At 36.0% G+C, this 23,130-nt stretch overlaps 1 protein-coding gene across 3 annotated transcripts in view; it reads left to right on the top strand.

Annotated features, from left to right (window-relative positions):
* Positions 1 to 23,130, top strand: part of LOC131573263 (calcium-dependent secretion activator 2-like) — a 283,517-nt gene that overhangs the window by 158,441 nt on the left and 101,946 nt on the right. For all 3 annotated transcript variants that reach the window (XM_058827047.1, XM_058827048.1, XM_058827046.1), the window contains exons 9-10: positions 16,622 to 16,688; positions 22,413 to 22,521. In XM_058827047.1, the coding sequence (XP_058683030.1) occupies positions 16,622 to 16,688; positions 22,413 to 22,521 (176 nt within the window). The remainder of the gene's footprint in view (positions 1 to 16,621; positions 16,689 to 22,412; positions 22,522 to 23,130) is intronic.

The raw sequence follows: 23,130 nt of genomic DNA, 5'->3' as shown, positions 1-23,130 counted from the left end.
GCTGCTTGTTGCAACAGTGGGACGAGATTCAGCCCTGTACCAAGAAGACTAATTGCATGTGATAATACAACCATGGAGAGAAAAGAATTAAAGAATTAATGGTTCAAAGACAAACTGGGCTTGGCTGAGGCATGTATGAAGGATTTTTGGCCACTGATGGCTACCAAAAATACGTTTTCCAATAAAAGAGATGGTAATCTGGAAGACCTGAACTCTGTTTGGCATTTGTTTCCTTGGCTACTAAGGGAGCCAAGTGTGAAGTGTGCCCAAACAAATCTGTAGAGACTCAGTGGTTGCTGGGGATCTGGTAATCACCTCATATGCATTTCTGGTGATGTAGTTCAATCTTTGTCCTGTCTTGTCCTACACTTACAGCACCTTAGTGGCTGGAATCTGTGAGGTACACTAGCTGAGCACCACAGCTGATTTCATTTAATGCAAGAGGAGTCTAGTTCACCTGCTACAGATCAATTCTGCAGAGTGAACCAAGTGATGCAACTTTGGGGCAAGGAAGGGGTTTTCTTTACAAACACACTCCTTACTCAGACAAATTTACCAATGGAGATCTTTAGGTATTTGATTTCAGTACCTGAAAGGGGTTGGCCAAACTGGGAAACCTCTTCAATTGATGCCCATGCCAAGGGCTCCATTAAGGCTTCAGTCCTGGAAGTACTTGAATTACATGTTGTATGAAATCTTGCATTTGTGCTTGCAAATATTTGCTTTACTGGATTTTTTAAAAATATAATGAATGCAATCTAAACAGTTTTGCCTGTTACTGGAAATGCTCAAATTAGAACTTTGGAAAGTTATTAATGTGCAAATCTTTTTTTTTTTTTTCTATATTTTCATTAAAAATAGAAAAGCTGTTACTGAAAATAGACTTTAAGTTCATTAAATTGTAGGGGAGGAATTGAAAAAATACTTCGATTTGTAACTGGGTTTTTTTTTCTAAAACACTTTTAAGTTTCATTTGCATGTGTTTTTCCTGCCAAGTAAGTAGAGTAGATGGGCTGACCAGTCAGTGCTATGTGGATTGAATGTAGTATTAAAAAATTAATTGTTGTCATGCTGTAGCAAAATGCATGCTTTATTAGGTCATCACAGGGAAGATCATGAGCTGAGTAATTTCCTGGATGTGAGGTGAAATATAGGCAGGACATTTTTTTGGTTATGCATCATTGGTCTTACTAAAATGAGAGCATATAGTAGGCTGTTTATTTTTAATGCAATAAATGATAAAGAAATTTAAATCAGAAGTGTTCTAAAATTTGCAGTAATAAGTTCAGAGCATCAGGAACTTCACAGTAAGTCTACATTGTAATGGAGGATACTCTGGTCTGACTGGAAAGTTCAGGTTGGCTTCTGCTGAAATTTTTTCATGCTATTGTTACACAGTTCCCATAGGTTTGGAAAAGTATCATTCATAGCAAAATCTGACTTTCAGTTTTGCTTGAATTTGCTGCTCTGTAAATGCACCCAGAATATGCTGGCAGTATCACTAGAACGAAATTGCGTGCAAGTATTCCTGCTTTATAACTTATTCCAGAATTATAAATGGTAGACTCTGTGTGTTCTTTCGTATTATACTTTTATTTATTTTAGATTAAAATTTTTAACTTTTTGCCTTCTAAATTTCTTTTGAAAATTGTCTAGAAATTTCCCTTACATGCATGAGTCTGTAATAATGGAGACGTAACCGATTATGATATTCATTACATTATGCTGTACATAATGTACATCAAAGCAAGGTTCTCATTTTCCCAGACTGAAGGACCAATCATTATCTAAATAGTTTTAGATTTTGTTTATATTGCTTTATTCTACTACAAATAAGCATAGCACACATATCATGCAGGTGAAAGATGCAGTTTATTTATTAGCCTTTCTCATCAGGTGATCTGAGTTGTTTCTTGATACCATGCACACTCATCTGTGACATTGAATTTAAGAGAGAGTTATTTTCACCTGATGTACATTGACGCTGCATATGGTCTGGCCTGGCCTGGCATTATTTCTACACCGAGAATGCCAGTCCTATTAACTGCAAGGATGAGGGAATGCCACCTACCTCTTATGTCCTTCTGTCTCTTGTGCTGCCCATCTGTTACTTCTAGGAATGTAAAGTTCACCTAATTTTTGTCTTTTGGAATATAAGCCTTTACAGAATCAAAGGTACTTATTGCAGCAAAATTATTTTCAGGAACTGAAAGTATGTGACCAGTCTAATCCACCCTGTGTGTCGGAATGCTGCCTCAGAAACTGTAGGATCAGTTGTGCTACTGTGGGTCTGAGGGTGGATTTCAATTCAGAGTACACGATTCTTTATGGGCAAAAATAATTCTAACACAATACTGAATGTAAAGTTAGAGGTAACTTTTTATAAATTAAATTAAGTGATTTGTTGGTTTTGTTTCTTTTCCACAGTGGTATAATTTCAATTATTAAAGTATTGCATTTATTTTTGACATAATACGAGAGCCCCATGTACTACTCTTGTTTTGTTCAAATAGGATGTTTGTCATAGCCAGCTCCCTTTAAATAGTCCATGTCCTGTTAAAGTCAACACAATTTTGTTGGCAGATCAATACTGTACATGTTTTTTCAGGGGCCTTGAGTATTCTCAGAGGCATCACCCTGGTAGGCTGGCAGTTTCTCCAATGTCATCAGTTTAGTGATGCTTTCATTCAGAGTTATGCACTATTAGCTCACTTGGTCTTTTTATTTAAATAAAAACTGTGAAGAACTTATCCCACACTACAAATGGTCTTTTTTGTGTGCTTACCATCACAAACCTGTTTAATTTAATCCCATTTTAAATTAACTTTGTGCCTGCTCAGCAATGTTGCTCAAATCCCCATCTAATCTGGCCTTGTTCACTTCCAGGGATGGGGAATCCACAACTTTCCTGGGCAATATTTTTCAAGGTCTTACCATCCTCACAGGAAAGAATTTCTTCTTAATATCTAATCTAAACCTGTGCTCCTATAGCCTAAAGCCATTCCCCCTTGTCCTATCACTACATGCCCTTGCAAAAAGTCCCTCTCCTGTTTTCTTGTGAGCTCCCTTTGGGTTCTGGAAAGCTGCTCTAAGGTCTTCTCAAAGCCTTCTCTTCACCAGGATGAACAGCCCCAAGTCTCTCAACCTGTCTTCATAGGAGAGGTGCTCCATACCTCTGAGCATCTTTGTGACCCTCCTCTGCACTCACTCCAGCAGGTCCTTGTCCTCGTGTTGGCAGCCCAGGGGTTGGACACAGTTCTCTGGGTGGGGTCTCAAGAAAAATGTATGTATGTTAATTCCCGCACTTGTATGTTAAATCCTGTTCGTTGTCTTTGGAGCAACGGACAGCAGAGACCTGTAAGACTGCCTTTCATGCTGCTGTTTGTATGGACTAATCTGGGGACAAATTGGCTGGGGAAGGGTTCTGGTAGGGGTAGGTTTGAGTTCCACCACAAAGTCTCCATTGGGGTCAGACCAGCTTCCCTTTCCTTCCACATGGAGAGCTTTCTCTGATAATGTTAGAAGATTGTCAGCCCACAACTGCCATCTGCTTTTCTTCATAGTTTTTTCCAAGGATGAAAATCGAGATGGCTGTGATGAGAGAAGTATACCTTCTAAATACACCACTAGGTACCCTTGCTCAGTAAACCAGTGGCTTAGAAGTTACTATTTTTATCATGGTTACTTATTTGTGATTTTAACTGCTGATTTAAATTTTGAAATAATTTTAGGTTCAAAGTCTTAAGTAGAATGCACTATGTCATAGACCAAATGAAAGAGTAAGAAACTTGGCTCAGTTTTTAGTAGTGAAGTGTGCCTAAAAATGTACTCCCCTCACAGCAGGATAGCTGACAGCAATTCTTTTTTCTAAATCTGAATGCTTATAGCTCTCTAACCTTTTCCATCTGGTTTAAAGTCTTAGTTTTGAAGGGCAAGGTAAGATCCAAAACAGAAGTCTAAAGATTTAAGAGTACGGAATGACTCTTCTTAGATTAAGGGCAATAGGCTGGGCATTGTATCTCATTCGACAGATCCTTTAGTCAAGCCATTTAGAAACACATTCTGAGTAATGAAAACATCGAAATGAAATTGGAGTTATGCAAGCAACACATCTGGGACAGGTATTAAATACTACAAATATTGCCAGTAGCTGAGAACACTTGCTAGGCTAAGATCTTTACAAATGGTACATATGTTACAGTCGGGATTTTTTATTCATTACTGATAAAAAGTAAAAAAAGCTTCAGAGGAGGGAAACCAAAAATTTCTGTAAATGCAGCTTTAACAGTGTTTTGTATCTTGAGAAACAATGGATCCATTTTCGAACAGAAAATAACTGTGATCCTTAGATTAGAATTGGATGATTAAGTTAATAAAGTAATCCTGTAATATAAAAGTTTATTGTCACTATAGAATGTGGGTGTTCAACTTAATCACAAATGTTACCTTCATTTTTAATTGAGCTGTGTATAGTCTCCTTAATGGAAGGCTTGGGGTTTTTTTCCTTGCATACTCAATATGTTTTAATTGAACACCTGATTTTTGCCATCAACACATTAACATCTGGACACTCTTTTATGCATATAGATACACTGATTAGAACTCAGCAGAGAAGTAGATAATGGGAAAATAAAATGACAACATTATAGAACATTTTCAGCCCTTTTTTTTATTATATATTGTAAAGCTTTTAATTATCCTACTTCATTTAATTAGTCCCACTGCTTAGGTCATTTTTTTTATTGATATGGCACATCAGCAACTTCGCTAATTGGCACAAAATGGCATATGACTAAACTGTCTTGTCTAGTTTGGTCCAAAAGAATTTCTTATGTTTTTTCACATTCCTAAGACTTTTTATAGATTTATTTCACTGTGTCTTCAACAATATAAAAAATATTTTGACAGAGCGTCTTGATTTAAAATTTAATATTTCACTTTTCATTCTTGTTTCTGAGTAAAAGAAGATTCTAAAGAAAAATTGTTTGCATGCTAACATGTTTTAGCACCAGAAAATAACACTACATTTTTTAGCTTTTAAAAATTTTATTCTTCAGAGAGAAAATTATTTTAAAGCATTTTTTTTATCATTAAGACTTTAAGCCCAGTTTGTCAGCATTTACAAATTTTGTCTGGAGGGAAGGCAACAGTCCTGTGCCATTCCAGCAGTTGTACTTTGGGGGTTTAGGGATCTGTTTCACACTGTTCTGTTTTAAACCAGTGATTTCACAAATCTGACAACTCTGGAGTATAGATGAGCTCAAGTTATATAAACATATTAGTTCATAATATTAATTTCCTGTTGATTATTAACACACCTTATAACAACAGAGATTTTATGTAAATGTAATTGATAAAAAAAGATTTTTTGAGAGAATTTCTTTGAATAATTGATTATAGACTTGCCCCTAATTTTAGATTGTTCTGTTCCAAACTATCTTTTATATTTTTATTTAAAGATGTAATGTATCTTTTACTCGTTTCTCAAGATGTGTGTAGTATCTCTACACCAGGCAAAAAAGATTACAGTTTAACTAATTAGCATTTATTGGTTTACCAAATACTGATACTTTTGCAAATTATTTCTGTGCTTTTTGAGTTGTTGGATAATCTTTATAATGTATGTGTTTGACTGTGTGGGCACTTCAGCAGATGAAGTAACTCATCATTATGCAATGAATGCTCTCTCCCTAATTTCAGAATAAATGTATTATTAATATGTATGGCTCTGTGCTCCCACAGATTCATGATTTGTGGAACAATAAGAAATCTTAATAATTTACAATACTCATTTTAAAACTATTTGAAATATAAGTTTCACAGTCCTTTCCCTGAAATGAAATTTAACCACTTCTTGTGATGACACAGTGGCATTTTCTTTCCTCTTCAAGTCTGTTACAGACAGGTAACAGGGGTCGATTTGAATCAGATTTTTTTAGTCTGTGCCATGGCATTATACATGTCCTGACATCCACAGGAGGGCAGCATGGTTAAATCAAGAGAGAAGATGGGAGTACAATTATAATGCAGCTAAATTAATCTCACTTTGGATTGCTTATATTATCTTTTGAAAGTGTTTTTAATTGAAAAAAGTTGAAAACAAAAAAATGTTTTCCTGGCCAGTACAGGTAAAGGAGCTGCCTGTTAATTTTAGAAGTTTTTAAGTGTAACTTCTTAGTACCTATAAACATTAAGTTTTCTTTGTATATACATGATCTGTTTTGGAAGGTTTTAAAATATTTAGTGTGGGAGCTAGTAAAGCCTAGTTGAAAATTTAGCTCGGCAAATTCAAATAAATTCTGTTATAATATTGTGATAAATCAGATATTTGGAGAGTAGAGGCAGGTATTCTTATATGTTTACAGGACACAGGAACTGCTCTGTCCTCTAATGCTGGACTGAGCTATAGCAGGAAATTAGTCCTTTTATGTATGTGTGTCTAAATATATATATATAAAAATACATATAGATATATATATGCACACAGACTTATGTAAAATTCTGTTTGGGGAAAGAGATTAAAAAATCTCAATCTTAGATTTGAACAGTAACTATGAGTAATACTGAAAATACTAATTGCAATTTTTGTTTTCAAATTGATCACCCAAACTGCCATAGAAGACATTTTATTTGTTTTATTTACATGTAAATGCTATTTTTCAAAAAATATTTTTAAAACTTGAAGGAACGAGAAGCTACTTAAACCTCTCCTCACCTCCAATTCATCAGCACTACAGCTTCTATTTTCTCCTAGATTATATGGATTTTAAAAAAATATATTTAATGGCAATTTTATAGGTGAATATCACTGTAGTACTGCAGTTCTGGGGACACTGTTATTTGTCAGACGAGTCTGTGCAGCAGCAATGGACTGACCCCAGTAGATGGCTCTGATGCTCCCTCACAGGCAGCATTCTGTATTCCTAAACCCCTATAGCTCCAGTCACAAATCTCTTCCAGTTTCGTAACTCCAGCGGGAGAACAGCATTTGAATGTTTTGTTTTCTACATATTTGTTATGATGAACTTTTGACAAAGAGCAGATCCGTGCTGTTTTTATAAGCTTGTATCTTTCTTGCATAGCTTTTTTTTTCTCCTAACCACCACCCAAACTGAAACAATCTTAGGAATTTTTTCCTAATTATATTAATCAATTTGAAAAATCCTAAGTACCAGGAAGAAATACATAAGGAACTTTCTCAAAGGGGATATATTTTTCAGTGATGCATTTCTTTTGTTTTCTGGTATTAAGTCCTGCAGAAATCACTTTTAAATTGTTTGCTTCTGTGTGGCATTTCCAAGGATAAGCATCCAGTCATGTTAATGGTTCTAAAACAAATTCCTGTACACTGAAATCTCCCTCTTCCAGTGCCACATGACAATTGCTGAATTATACTAGTGGGTGCCAGTTTCAGTGTGAACCGTACAAGCTGCTTCAGGCACAGCTAGTTGAGATGTGGAACTGTGCTACTGGGTGTAGATTTTAAAAGTTTAAAATGGTTGAGAAAATCATGATGGAAATTAATTTAAGCAACAATCCATTCAAAAGTTACAAACACCAAGGCACCACTTCTAGATGAAGAAACTTCTAGGGGCAGTATCAGCATGAGTATATGAGGAGTTAGTGGGAGTGTAAACCTGCATGCTTCCCTCCATGCCCTCTTGAGAACAAGGCACATGCCTGAAACTGCTTCTGAGTGGCCACTTCTATGTTCTTTTGAAAAGTTTCTTCTAATGTGACATGGAGTCAGAAGTCTATTTGTTTCTCTGGCATCTTTAAAATATATTCTGTATAGGAAAGTTTTTTAAAAATGGGTATTTTCAGAGAACTGATTTGCTAGGTCATGCTATGAAAGCTTTCTTCCTTGTTTTTACCCTTGTATTGTCATCAAAAGATGTCCAGGAGTGTAAAAGTACTTTCTTGAATCTAGCTTTTGATGAAAGCATCACCTACAGGTGTCGTTCTGCACCAGCAGGTTTTTTGAGGCAGAATGACTCTATTAGAATATTAGATTAGCCTTACTGTCTTGGACCAAATATTCATCTAACATGTCTTCCACTGTGGCCAGCATCAGATGCCTTGGAAAATTTATGAGTAATTTCAGTATTCTTTCAGACTCCACCCATCTGCAGATGAAGGACTTTTTGAGCCAGATACAACTCTTGGCATATGCAAACATTCATTGCAATGAAATTTCTCTTTCGCAGCCTGTCCAGGAATACCTAAAATGCACAATGAAATGTAACTAATTTGACTTCATGGAAACAAGCCTCAACCGTGGCACTGCTGTGTAAGAGTGGAAATTAATGTCTGGTACGGTTCCTACATTCCTTAGAGGTGCTCAAGGCACCATGGAGACAGTCCACCCCACTGATACACAGGCAGTGTTGTGTTTTCTTGCTGTTGTATGCTGGGTAGAAAGAAAAGTGGTATTCATTGGATCCCATGTTTACATGAAGTCTGCTAGATTAACAGGGAGTTTTCCAGTGTATAAGAGCATGAAGTGTCAAAATTTTAATCCAGAAGAAAATATCATTCCCATAAAAAGTTTTTATTTTGGCAACATGGAGAGAGACTTCCACGTCAAAGATTGTGTATGAATTCCAAAAAGGTAATTGCATTTTTTGCCACTGCTGCTTACATTGTGCTCTAGCGCTTTTCGTTCTGGATGGTTCTGTAGTTACACAACTAAAAATAATTGTTTTCTGCCAACTGTGCCAAACATTTTGAAATGTCTGAAGTCAATGTCATCTCTAATCATTATTAGCTAAGTTCAGCCATTGCATCCACAGAAGTTTTTACCTCATAGAATTGGCTGAAAAGAGCAAACAGATTTATTAATCCAAATTGTGCTTTAGAATGAATAATTTTGCCAGGGTGTAAATAACAAACATTTTCCATGAATGTCACATGATTGACTTTTCATGATTCCTAGGTATAGAAAACCTCATCTATATCATCTCTTTTCATGCAACTAATTACAACAGCTAAGTTAGGAGTCTTTGAACCATGGGGATCTGGGAGAGCCCAGAGAGATAGAAAGGTGCTTCCAAAGGGTAATCTGCAAAGTTCTGAAGGGGAAATATACCCTGAGCACTTTACACTGGATCCCTACAAAATACAAGGGAAACATGATCACTGAAAGTGTCAGAGTGGAGTTGCAAAGACAAATATATTTAATTTGCTGTTTCACTCTAGAACTTTTTTTTTGTTTTTTTCTTAAATCATAGGTGTGTTGCATGTTTTAAGACACAGTTAAAAGGCTGAACAGCTTTACAAGCTTCTGAAATACATTTTCCAACTTCTGGAAGATAAGGGCTGTTGTGAGGCTTTCCTGAGTGTTTCTTCTGGTGCACTAGGACCTCAAATTTTGAACAGTCTTGCTCTTTTCCACTTTGGTTTCTTTCCCAACAGAAATTAATGTGGAAATACTAACCTCCTGCACTGGACATGTTGTGAGAAGTAATTGCTTGGTTTATAAAGCACTTGAGTAAGTGTCAAGTAATGCTCCTATTAAGAGAATAATCCTATGTAAGTGAGTACTTGCTAAACTGATTTGTTTCAAAGCTTTGGTGATGCTTTTAAGTGGTGGTTTTAATTGAATTCTTTTAAAGATTTTTTAAAAAATACAGCTGTCAAGCTATCAAGCATTTTAAAAAATAGTTTGAAAACATCACATCTTTCTGCATAAACACCTTCTATGTGCACAAATAAAAGGAAAGGGCTAGACTAATTCATTATTATAAATTCTGTCCTTTATTTCAAATCACAAATAGGGATACCAAGTTTAACATGCCTCCTTATGCCTTTGCTCAGTTTAGATGTACCACATTTTATTAATTCATAAGTACTTTAAAATACTTACTCATGATAATGACAAGAAATGTTATGAAAATACTTAGAATTTACTGTCTTTAGGATGAAAATATATGAATCTCATTCTTCTAATATGCTTTATTAAAAAAAAAACCAACCTCTGCTGAGATCTGTATTCTTTATGAAATTAAAATTATATCAGTATAAAAATGCAGTGAGAAGAAGCACATAACCAGTCAGAGATAATCAAAGCCAAGTATCATTCCTGAAGGAGCTCACTGCTCGTGGTGTCCTCTACCACCAAAGTTTTCAACTCCTTTTGACTGTTTCCATCAGTGAAACAAAAATAAATTTTTCATGCAAACAAGTTCTCAGAAATTTAGGCTTTCTAGATCACAAATAAAATACCATACCTGGCTGAAAAAAAGGGTTATCAGTTTTTTCTATCTGAATGAGTGCCATGTGCTTCCAGTGACATGGAGAGATGTCTAGGCTGGACACCCAGCTGCTTCTGGGTGCTCAAGATGCTTGCAGGTTTTTTGAGGTCTGTCGGTGTTAAGAACTGTTTCCACAGCCAAAGTGAATGCTCAAGAGAGAGCAGTGCAATTTAATTTTTTTCTACTTCAACATCACAATTTAAATTTAGGGTTTCACTTTGAAAACCAGTCTCTTAGCTCCTGCTTTCTGTGCTTTTTTGGTCACAGACTGTTATCTTTTTACATGAAATTAAACCAAGAGATCCCCTTCAGGGATATACACATATATACTGCAAAACATTGGTAGCTGTTTTGTCCCTGGGTTCAGTTTAGAGCTAGTCCAAAGTAAACTGCCTCTAGCAGCACAGAGGGTAGATATCAGCTCCTCAGCACCAGCTGTTTTGCAGTGCTGCATTTCCTGTTTGCATTGCAATTAGATTTCATTAGAATCAGAGTGCTTTCTGCATTTATCTTGCATCTGAAGGATTTCATTCTTTTATTGGCTGGAATTCTGTCGAGGCTAAAGGATGTTTTTCTGTCTTTACAAACACTCACATTTACATGCCAAATAGGTTTCATGATATGACATAAATTAGATTAATAATTCTCAAGTTGCCATTGTAGTTACTTCACGGGTTCCGTAAGTACCAGAATGCATATTCACAATTGGTGAAGCTCTCTAGAGTGCAGTAAGATATCACTGTTAAAGAATCTAGGGATATCAGATTCTCCAGCATTCTTAAACTATTTATACTCTAAGTGAAAAGTGTTTAGCAGGAAAAAAAGCCACACATTTTCCTGTTCATACAATGAGTTTCTTGCTTATTGGAATAAATGGAACTGTCTTCTGTGGCTGTGATGTTTTTATTACTTGACATTCTTCAACATTTCTTTATCCTTAGCAGGCATAATTACAGTAGTTTAGGCTGATTTTTTTTCATTCCATCTGTTGAAGGCTTATTTAGTTCTCTATCTCAAGAGCACAGAAAGGACTAAAATGAATCTGAGAATGTTTACAGCTAGGATTCTTATGACCCAGGTCATATTGTTGTCTTGAATCAGTTTTCTCCTTGTCCTCAACTGAAAACAAAAAAATTTCTTAATCTTGCAGGGTTAAATAAAAGAAGGAATGCGGTGCAAGGAGGATTCCTTTTATGCAAGGCTCGGGGATGACTGAAAGTGCCTGTGGGCATTTGGTCCCCATTGGCTCTCTCAGCGAATGCAATGATGCCCACAGATAGCCTGTATTGTTGTCAGTTAAATGGGATCATGAGTGTCTGAAAGGTGTTTGAGAATGAACTGAAAATCATTTTCACAAGTGGATGATTACTTCTGCCACATGTTAACCGAACTCTATCAGAGTGGCCCAGATTTTTGAGACTGCATTAATTGCTCTTTCAACCTTGACTGAGGTTTCTCTTTAAGAAAGGCCTTTGCTGGACTAAACTGCTACACGTATTGATTTTTCTTTCTATATTTTTTTCATTGTTTGTGATAAATGAAGCCTTTTACAAGTAGAGAATTTATCATTCAAGACGTAGATAGATTGCTTCATTCCTTAGAATAAAAAGGCTGGTCTAAAAATGATCTCTGTAGAAGGAGTAAGTCCATTCTCATTTCTCCCTCGGTGAATAGCTCCGGTATTCCACACACAATTATGCTTTTTCAGCTATTCATTAGTGCTGATTTTTTTCATCAAAAGGTGGAACCCTGCAGTCTCACAGTGAGGTGAGGACAGAGCAAATAAGCTGCAATCTTCCTTCCTGTGTATGTCATCACATAACTGAAACTAAACTATTATATTTAGCAATGTGCTTTTGCATTTTGTTAGCACTTTGAAAAACGCACTTGGAGACATAGTCAAGCTTTATGTAATTACAACGTGGTTATGCCCAGACTTCTTGTTTATTTTGTTTGTTCTGTTTCTGGAGAAGAAAATTATACTGACTGAGATGAGATGATAAACATTTTTATCTGGTGTTGCAATCCTCTACAACAATCTGGGTGTTTCTGTGTTTCTGTGTTGGAAATGTAATTTCTTGTCATTTTATTTGTTTTCCAGGGAAACTAACTTTAAACATTAAATGGGAGTTTTTTGTACCATGTTGTAAGCATTGTGAGGTATAATCATGTAATTCTGTGACTTCATACAAATCCAATTTTTATTTTTTCATTTCAGAGTTACTGAGTATTAAATAATATTGAAGAAAAGAGGATTCCAGAATTGTTTTTAAAAGAAAAAGTCTCAGAAGAGTGATTGCATAGTTTGTACATTTGGTTGAATTTTCATGTTACTACAAAACATGTTAGAAAATCTTCACATTGGGGTGGCACCTAATGACTCAACATATTTAATCAAGAAAGGTCCTATTTTTTATGTGATTAGTAAAAGCAGGTGTATTAGTCTTAAGTTACTGGAAATTATGTGGGTAATATAAGAAAACTGAAGAAAGCAACCACACATGCATACTAACTATAAATATGATTTCTAATGTGCACATGTGCAGATATAGATGTTATGTGTACATATCTCATTTATTATATATTTTTATAGAATAGAAGTCTGCCATCTATGTGTTTCAATGTCCATGAAAACACCAATCTTTCCTCCTTGTCAGAATATTTATTAAACAGTCTCAAAATATGATCTTAAAGAGAAGTCAAAACAAATCTAAATAAACTACTGTTACAGTGTTCAGATACAGGGGAAGTATTTCAGTATCTTCCTTCCCAGTATTTGGCTGAACTTTAATAATTCAAGAATTATTTTAGATTGTCCGAACTTTGGAACCCAATTTAGAGCAAGAAAAATTGAAGCAAATTGTGTGGTTAGTGTTTAGAAATATGGAACTGTCACTTCTGAATATTGGTTTCTTGTTTGTATTGCACAAAATCTCTTGCCTAAAGGTACAGTGTTAGAATGAATGGCTGTTCTGTGTTTCTCGTTGCTGCTGAGAATGATTAAAATAGTCTGAGCAACTGATGCTGTGCATTTTGTGTACATTATTTTGGTTGGAGAGAGCGATTGTGGCTTCTGGGTGAATAGAGATACACTTATGGGTAGAGAAATAGCAGGCTGCAGCTCTGTGAGTTTGTGACTGTGACATTCTGTTCTGGTTGCAGTTCTGGCCTTTACCTGAGACTCATGAAAAGTTACGCAATTGCCCATCTTACAAATTCTTCAATTTAGCTCTAAGATTTAGCTCACTTCTTAATCTGTTAACATACTAATTTTCTGCTCCAGTTGTGAAACCCAAGTGTCATTTAATTGTGAAAACTGGCTATTGTAGATTTTCTGTTCCAGACATCAAGTGCAGTTTCTACAGCTCCTAGATATTACTGTGTCTACATACAGGATGGTTCTTGAAGATTCTTAGGTACTTTTATTCTTTTTTTTTTCCCCCCTCCAGATAGAAAATTAATGAGAAGGAGAGACTCAAAGAAGACTCTAGAAGCCTAGGTGGGTCCTTCCACCTAAAAATGTTAGACTTTTGAGTAAGAGTTAATCTCTTTATCTTTCAGGGGCAGAGACACTTAAGATGATCACAGGATTTACCCCCTGTAAATGGCTGAAACTTTGTACATTAGGAAAAAACTGGTACCATTAGAGATGGCATTGGAAGAGGGATTAATAACGTAACTGTGTGTTCATAGTGATTTGTAAAACCAGACAGCATAAGTCTTTGAATTTCTATACTAAATCCCAGCTTTGTGTCATGAGTATTATTTTCCATGTTACCTGGTATTATGTAAGATCTGTGAATTTTAAAGTTAGGTACTTAATGTTCCACTCCTTTGTTTCCCAAGGAATCTCTTATTTAACACCTTAGTTGGAAGTGATTTATAGGAGGAATAAAAGTTCACACTGCTATTTAATTTCTTTTGTGTGTTTTATTATTTTATACTTTTGGATTTACTGTATCTTATATCCTTTCTACCTGTACTGCAGAACTATAGGTGGTATATCTTACATGAAAAGTAATTTAAAAGGCAGCCAAGTAATATAAAAATATCACCTTTTCTCTGATAACTAATGCTCTTTTAAGACCTCTTATTTTAAAAGCACATTTCAGCAGCATGATCAGTTAATAATGAGAACGAATTAGCATAGAGTTTCCAAGACTGGGTTACTCATTTTCTGATATGCAAGAGGCAAGAAGCCTTTGTTAATCTATGGCTTCTTTACAGTCGTTTAAGACATGCCAAGAGGGTGGGAACATGGTCAGGATGTCTTTGAACTGTAGCCTTGGAGGACTTTGTATTTTCAACTGTATTTCAGAATACAGTTTCAAAATGGGGCAGTTGCCTTCTGACATATATCTGAATAAAAAGCTTTCTGACATAAAAAATCTTCATAGAACTTCAGGGAATGCAGAGGGATGCAGTGGCAGAATCACCATGAAGAACAGGGAAGTCTTAGGACTGAGAAAGACCAAAGACTAATTGTGGCTTTTTACTTTTCTCTCTCAGGTCATTAAACTTCGAGGCTATGTGAAATTCGTAATTTATTTCCCCTCCACCCTTTGACAATAGTAGAGATTAGCATGGCAATAGTAATGTTGTGTTTTGGGGAAAGCCAGTGCTCTGAAACATGTATGAAAAGGAAAACAGTTTGTATTTTGTGGGAGAATGTGTGACCATCAGTCTGTGAGGCAAATGCTTCCTTTGTTGCAAAATATTATAAATTTGAAAACAAACCCTAGTGGGTCTTTTTTTTTTTTTTTTTTTGTACTCTTTCTGACATAACCCTTACTCCTTTCTTTTCATTGAACTTATAATAGTCACAGAATTAAGAAGTTAAAGACTGTGGCAAGACGTGGACTATTCAAAGAAGGCCACATCAACTGGTAATTGTGTACACAAAGCCAATTTTTTTTCTCTCTCATATGAAGGAAAAAGCAGAGTAACCAAGGTAGACCTTCAATGCAGAAGTGTAACAGAAGTTGAAGAAGAACAAACTCTTGTGTCATAATAAAAAGGGAGTCACTACATAACCTGACAAACAGCAATTAATAAGCAGTATGCTGAACATTTATTTTAGACATAAATTTGTCCTTTGTGATGCCCAGTGTGGGAGAAAACGTTTTTGAGAGTACCCCCAGGAGAGGAATAAAAAGGTTTTGCCTTTATCTTGCTTCCTCATTTCACATAAGATGTTGGTTCACTGCTCTGTTTTCTGACTGAAGTGCAAACTACCGGGCAGCAAAGCTGCAGGAGTGAGCAGAGGGCAGCAGACCATATTCTCTTACCAGAGAGGTCCATGTTCATCTGTCAATCATCTGACCAACCATCTCCCATCCTAGTTATTGTAGCTACTTCATAGTGCATGTACCAGCGTGCTCTGCAGAGTGCCCTGTGAAGCCAGCATTCATTGGTCTGAGCAAATTGCTCTGCCTTTGACCACATGTCCTTGACAGAAGCTGGCCAGCCAGAAGGGGCATCTCATAGGTAATATTTTGCTCTCCTGCCAGGTTTTAAGCAGCAGAGCCTTACCACTCGTGGGCTCTTGTTTACAGTCTCACAGCTTATCCTTTTCTTCTTGCTGTCTTTGTTAACAACAGTGTAACACGACCACAGTGACAGAAAAAATGTCACTATAATGCTGGGAAACTCACTGGGTAATGAGTGCTCTCTCTACCACCAAACAGTATCAGCATCTGTGGTTTTCTCATCTCACTGGTTGGTACTCCTGATTATGTCCTCTGATTCAAGGCCTGGAAATTGCTAAAGTGACAAGGAGTTTTTGTAATCTAAGAGCCTTTATAGTGAAGTGTTTCTGTTTGGGAAATTAGATTCTACTTTACTCTGAAAAAAAAATTTAATCTTGTATGTCTGCTGACATTGTATTATATGAGCATTTTATCACACTGTCTCTGCGACTGACTTCTCACAGACTAAATAAACACTATCAAATCTGTGGAAACCAAGCAATAAAAACTTGGAACCAAAAACTTAGGAATAAAGAAACATAAAAAGAATAAAAACTGTTGGGAACATCAACTTTTCTAATATTTAGTATTTCTGTGTAGTCAAAAGTGTTCCACTTTAAGCTACTTTTTCTATTTTTCAGATAAAATTGGTGAAATAAAAAGTGGTAAGCAGGTTAACCTTTGCAAATATGTTTCTGATTTTTGTCTTGAGTGAAAAGGAATGTCTCTTTACCTTTTTATGATATGAGTAAATAGAAGAAAAATCACCTTTTATATATGACAACATTGAAGAAACAGCTCAGTAGACAGAGTAAATTAATACATAAGTTTGTTTTTGGTCCTCCTAATGTCATGCTTCTTACTAACGGAAAACCACTCCCTTTATTATTTCCTTTGTAGGTACTTGTATGCTCTAGGACAGAAGGTTTGGAAGCGATGGAAAAAACGCTACTTTGTCCTTGTTCAGGTTAGTAGTTAGCCATGAAATGTCAATAAAATAATTCTTGGACTATAAATTATGTATGATTTCTGGAGTAGTTTGTAAATCAGTATCTCCAGGCAACACATGCAGTACTACTCCAAGCTTCTCACAGCACGGAGACATCCAGCTTATTTTTCTTTTTTAACTTATATACCTAATAAACAGAAGTGTTACCAAGTTTTGAACATATATAAATGGGTCCTTACCCTGAGCAGTGTTTCAACTGAAACCTAGAAGTTTCTGGATGAAATTTTTGTGACCTTGTAATAGTCTGTTGACGGCTTTTTACCAGCACTCAATTAAAAATAAAGTAATTTTTCACAAAATGGATTGTACTTAATGTTTAATTTATTCCATCTCAACAAATATTTCCTGCCTTTGAAATTAAAGCAATAATACATTAATAACTTTTTCTGTTTTTTTTTAAATCAGGCTATTTTTTTTTCTTCCTTGCAATATTAAATTGTTGTATATATAATTGTTATAGAAAATATGGTGTAGTAGTTGTTTTCGGCCAAAAATAAAAGTACTAGGTTAATATTTTATAAGTTTTTGTCCAATCACAGAATTGTTAGTATTTTCACGTGCTAGTGAACGGTGTTATTGACTTGAGATAAATAGAATTGTAGATTTTGAGTGGTCAAAACAGAGAAATCAATGATTTTAGGGAGTCTTTGGAAAAAAGTCATTGTCTTCTGTTGGTGTTTGTCTTCAGATTACATTTTATGTTCTTCATGTTAAGTTCAGAGAATGTTGTTCTGTCTCCTTTGTTTTATTGATAGAAAACTCTTAAAGTCTGAGTCTCCATAAGTATCATACAAAGGTTAAAGCCTGTTAATGAGGCTTTTCTAAGAAGAAAAATTTCTCAAACTACTTTATAGAAAGCCTGATTATCACTCTGTCAGTCACAATCATCTGGTCTTCTCCTACTCCTAAGTGATTAAAGTCAGTAAAAAAATATTACTGAACAAGTTCTTTAGAATGTTAAAAGCCAAGAGTATTTGAAGGAGATCCTGTAAAGTCTACAGAATTCATTTGGGTTCTGATTTTACCAAGGTCCTTTCTGAAGAGATGAGGACATTTTGTGACTACTAATATTTGTTGGGAAGATCTCTATATAGGATAGCTGTTAAAGCATGGCTGTGAACAGAAAATAATTTCAAGTTGCAAAGGAAAACAGGAAGACTACATGCTCCCTTTTCCTTCATGCTTTTCTTTAACGCTCATCCTACTTGTCACTCCTTTCACAGAAAGAATGAACTTGTTCTTTTCCTCTAAGCCACAGGTGTCATCTGATTTATAAATTATACATCTAAGAGACACATAGTCTTCATGTGTCTGCAATATGGAACAATCATCTGGGAGACCAGTTTATTCCCTGTCAAGTTAATTTTAACTATTTTCTACTCTCTATGCTGAAATTGAAATACTTGAGGAGAATATTACAGGAATTTTCCTACTGTGATGGGATTTAGTCATCTATTTCATTTTAAAACAGCTATCAGTTCGATAAAGCTACATAAGAAATACAGTGTTAAATCAATATTTACTGTCCAGACAGCTCTGGCTCATTTATATAGTCCTGCTGTGATACATTCAATTGCAATAAGCTGAAGCCAATAGATGTGAAATAAGCATTCAGTAATGAACCAGCCTGTTGTATTGATATATTATTGACATATTGACAAGACTTCCTCTATAGATTAACTTTTAGTTTACAGTACTAAAATATCAAGGACATGAAATTCAGTGCTAGGCTACAGAGACTACCAGTATGGTTTACACACACTTGGAAAATTTAACTCAGTTGTGACATTAGATGAATAATGTTGATTTTTTCAGTGTGATGTGAGTAATGTGCACCTTCATTATTGCTGCAGCTATTACAAGTTGTTAGTGGTTTCTGAAAGAACAGCTCAGTGTTACAGAAAGGTTACAGTATCTGGAAATTTTAACCTCTTCATTTTATTTGATTTTTATCCTTTAGTATCCAGGCACTTCTCTAAAAGGTTATTAATTTAAAACCAGAAAAAGACAGAGACGTAACACGGTTGGTAAAAAGCCTCAGCTGGACCTGATGTGTTTTACTTAATTTACTGTCTAGTATGTTCCTCCAGTAATTGGAATGCAGATCCACTTCTGTCATTTTAATTTCACCTGGTCAAATGTTTGAAAAGTCAGTCATTTGTTTCATGGATAATTTTTTTTGAAACACACAAACCACGCAGGCTAATTCTTGCTGCTGAACTCCTGGAGCGGGCTGCCCAGTGATGGCCTGTAGCAGACACCACAGAATCAGCTGCCAGGTGTGCAGTAGCATTTCCTCCCAGCACATTAAACAGTCTTTGTGCCCCGTGGGGACATTCCTCAAAAGTCACAATCACTTTTCTCGACCTGTCTGTCATAAATGCATAGGCTGTTGGGTTTCCCCCTTGTTACAAAACAGGTAGTACAGCTGGTAGTCAGGTGTTTGGACATCTGGAAAATAACAAAATTCAAGTAAATGCAGTTGTATGAAGAGGATTGCCTTTTATTCTGTCAAGATTACCATTCAAGAGGACAAACTGGTTTTGTTTCTCTCTGAGAATGTGTTGTACATAGTCCTGACTTTTTGAGTACTCATTAGTCTAGGAAGTATTTATGCTAATTTGCTGAATTCTCAGGCAAAGCTCCATTTACTACTAATAATACACTTAAACCTAGTCATGGATCTATATTAAAAAGTGTTATTTCAGGCTGTGCTGGTGATTTTCTTTGTAGTAAGTAAGAGCAGCCACTGACGACCATAAAGAAAAGGGTTGAAGAGACTTCAAGTGTAAATAAACGAGGCAAGTTCTGTATTTTGTTGAGACTTTTTTTCCCAAAAAAACTTTTCTGAAATTTTTCTGTTTCTTTGATGAAGAAACTTCAAAATTACTCATTTTCAACAAGTGAGATGAAAGTCAAAAGATCAACAGAACAGTCAATCAAAAGATCAACAAAAAGGTGAAGTCAGCAATCATGACTGATTGTTCCTTTAAATTAAGAGAATGCATTTGCAATATGTTCAATAAAATAAAATTGGCATCATTACAATGTCTGTCTTTTATAGTGGTAAGGATAAAAATGAATAAAGATGCATAACCCGGATCTTGCACAAGTTTATCTTCAAAAACATTCAGTGGTTGAAGAAATCTGAAAAATATGGGCATCCTATGCACTTCCATGATTAGTGTTTGCTAGCTTCCCTTTTGATGGTTCAGACTGCCTATACAGTGTGGTTATGTGGAATTGTTGACATGAAAATGTGAGAGATGAATCTGGGACCTTGCCAGCTTATTTCATTCAACCAAATGGAATGTATTGAAAAATGTTCTTACTACAGTGCCAAGTATCAAAAATTAAAATTGAAGATTCAGTTTACAAAGAAATGAAAAGGATGAAGCTCTCATTAAATATAATGCTAACTGCAAAGAATTTAGAGTTGTGTGACTAGCCAGCAGCTCCCTCCATGCTTGTCCTTGTGAGCAGGTATGGCTGTGGGACAATAAGCAGGCACCAAGCAGTGGCAGAGGTGATGCTGCTGCCAGGCCTAGAGCAGAGGGCATGGCTAGGAATGAGCCCCATGGGTTCCCTCCCAAAGGAGACCACCAGCCCCAGCTGTCTCTGTCCACAGCCCAGACTCCCATTTCAATCTCCTGGGGCCATCATCATCCCCAGCCCCACAAATGCCACAGCAGGGCTGGTCTCCAATTCCCCACATCCCAGTCCTTGGCCTGTGCCCAGGGCTGGGGCTGCTTGCCCTGCTCCTAGCTGGACCCTGTCTGCAAGGCCCTTCCCATCAGCCCAGGGATACCTTAAAATATTTAAACCAAAATATAGTTAATTTCTAAAATATACTATGAATGAAAGCAAAACTGTGGGCTCAAGGCACAAATAGTGAGGTGAAACTCTTCTATGCCTGTCATGCTGGAGGATGGGCTGGCTGCTTGTAGTAGTCCCTTTCTGGGCTAAAAATCTGAATTTTGGGGTAGACTAGATTGTTTTTTGTGTTTATGTATATTTAATGTGGTCTTGGTGTGCCCATTTAAGCAAATGTACCAAATCTGATGTGGAAAGCTGAGACTCAGTTTCAGTTGCCTGACAGTGTCTCTCAAATTCTTATGTCCTGTAAAACTGTCTTTGCTTAACTAAAGAAATAATTAAAACTAGAAGAGCTATGTTTAGTTTCTCTCCCCTGTAGACTCCTGCTGTGGTTCTGGAGACGGCAGTTTAGCATTTGAGGCCCGATGGGCATTTTACAGAGAGAGCTGCTACACCTGTTCCTTTTCCTTGTACAGGCTGTGCCAGGGGATGTTCAGTCACCATGCACTGCATACATGTAGATAGCATAGTCCTGTTTCAAAAAAGCTCCAATACATAAAATAATGAAATATTTTTTGAGCATTATCCAGATAATTATCACAATTCCATCCTTATTTTCAAAAAGCATCAATCTTTTACAAAGAGTAAAGGTTCAACACCAACAAATATATGAATGAAGCTGAAGTCAGCTGTCCACATTTTACTTCAAAAAACATCATTTCTGAAGGTGTAGCCAAAACAATTAATTTAGGTAAGTTAGCTGAGAAGTCAGCAGTTGAAATAAAAATGATCCATTATATATCAGATGAGCTCCTTACCTATCTAATCTTAGCATAATTTTACAGATAGTTTAAAAAATGTCTGTTGGCCGGGTATCCTACAGTCCTTGGAGATGAGAGTTTCATATACATATATATGTTCCATATACATTCAGCTCCCTTTAGTTTCAAGTGTTCACAGATTCACGTGCTCTTTCTTCTGGTCATCTTCTATAATGCTCCCAGCTCTTCATGTGAAGCTGGGATAACCTTGGTTTTGTTTCAGTGATTGCATTTCTCCTCCCAGATATTACATTTCTTTCTTTATCATTCTTTATCTTTCCAGTCAGCTTTTCCTCACCTATCCTTACCATTTTCTATTCTGTCTACAGAGTCAAAAACCACCTGGTGACAGATTCTCTTCTTATTGCTTTATAAGTTTTTTGATAATTGCACTTGATGACGAGTAACTAATGTTGTCCATGCCAGCTGCAAGCAGCTTGGCCTACACCATACATTATCCAGTGAGCCAAGCAGTGCAGGGGTGGGTCATAACACAGATGTAAAAGGTACAGAAATTAGACTATAAAACCAAACTGAAGGTTCTGATGCTTGCCATCATAAGCTAGAATTGGCTAGATTTTATGTTCCTTTTTCCAGTTTCATGGTAATTGTGTCACTCCTTCTGCAAACAGCACTTTTATACATAAAAGTTCATGTTTTCTGAGTTTCTTGGAATACAATTATTTTTTTCCTCTTACAGTATACTGAGTAATTTGGTCAGTACCACAATAATAAATATCTTCCCTACCAAAATCTAAATGGCTTCTCTTCATTTTTTCATAAAGCACCAACCTAAAATGTATTTCAGGAAACTGCAGAGAGGTGTGCTTATGGTTTGTTTTGTTTGCAGTTTTTTTCCTTAATTTTGGCAGAAAGGGGAAAGCAGGAGAAATTTTACACTATAAATACTTCTGGAAAAGGGAAAAGTAAAAATTAAACTAGCTTTCATTTGTTCAGTGTAAATGAAAGCTAATTTAAACCATGGTACATTTGTTATACAGTTCTGAAATGCAATTCAGTAATTATGAAGTCCTTTCTTTTTCAGGTTAGCCAATACACATTTGCAATGTGCAGTTACAGAGAAAAGAAGTCTGAGCCTCAGGAACTGATGCAACTAGAAGGATACACTGTGGATTACACAGCTCCTCACACAGGTACTTTTCATGATTTTGAAGTAGGATACTGAACCACAATGTATTTGTGTAAAATAGCTGTTTCAATTTGCTCATTTTCATCTAGCAGCAAAAACTCCCAAGGTTCTTCGGTCACTAGAACATTCTGATGTGAAAAATCACGTTTTTAGAAAGAAGCTTGTTGTAAGACTAATGAGAAATAAACTTCACACTAAAGTTTCCTGAAGCATTGTAAGACCACATATAATACAAGGAAAAGTCTAGTAAGTCTTCCCCCTTCCTTTTTTTGATGGTGGTGGAATGTGGCAGTATACTGTGAAGTATATTCATAAATAACTTAGAAACAAAGACAAATTATGCCAATGCCCGTAAAAGACAAGTTACTCATAGTAATCAAAAATAAATTTGGAGGTACGGAAAAATCTCCGCAAGTTAATATAAAAATGGAACAGGGAAATCACATGCAGAGAAAAACAATTCTACCTATGCAGTGGAGGGTTACAAAATTGGGAGACTTCTGAGACATTAAAGATTGATCTTTGAAAATGTTGTGTCAATGTTTAGAGTAATTGAGAAGACAAACAATGCTCAGAAGGAATTTGGAAAACCGAAGCAATTCTGTCATAAAGA

Source organism: Poecile atricapillus, chromosome Z, assembly GCF_030490865.1.
Source record: "Poecile atricapillus isolate bPoeAtr1 chromosome Z, bPoeAtr1.hap1, whole genome shotgun sequence".
Lineage (NCBI taxonomy): Eukaryota > Metazoa > Chordata > Aves > Passeriformes > Paridae > Poecile > Poecile atricapillus.
Note: the sequence above shows the minus strand (reverse complement) of the source record. Positions and strands in the feature narration are given on the sequence as shown.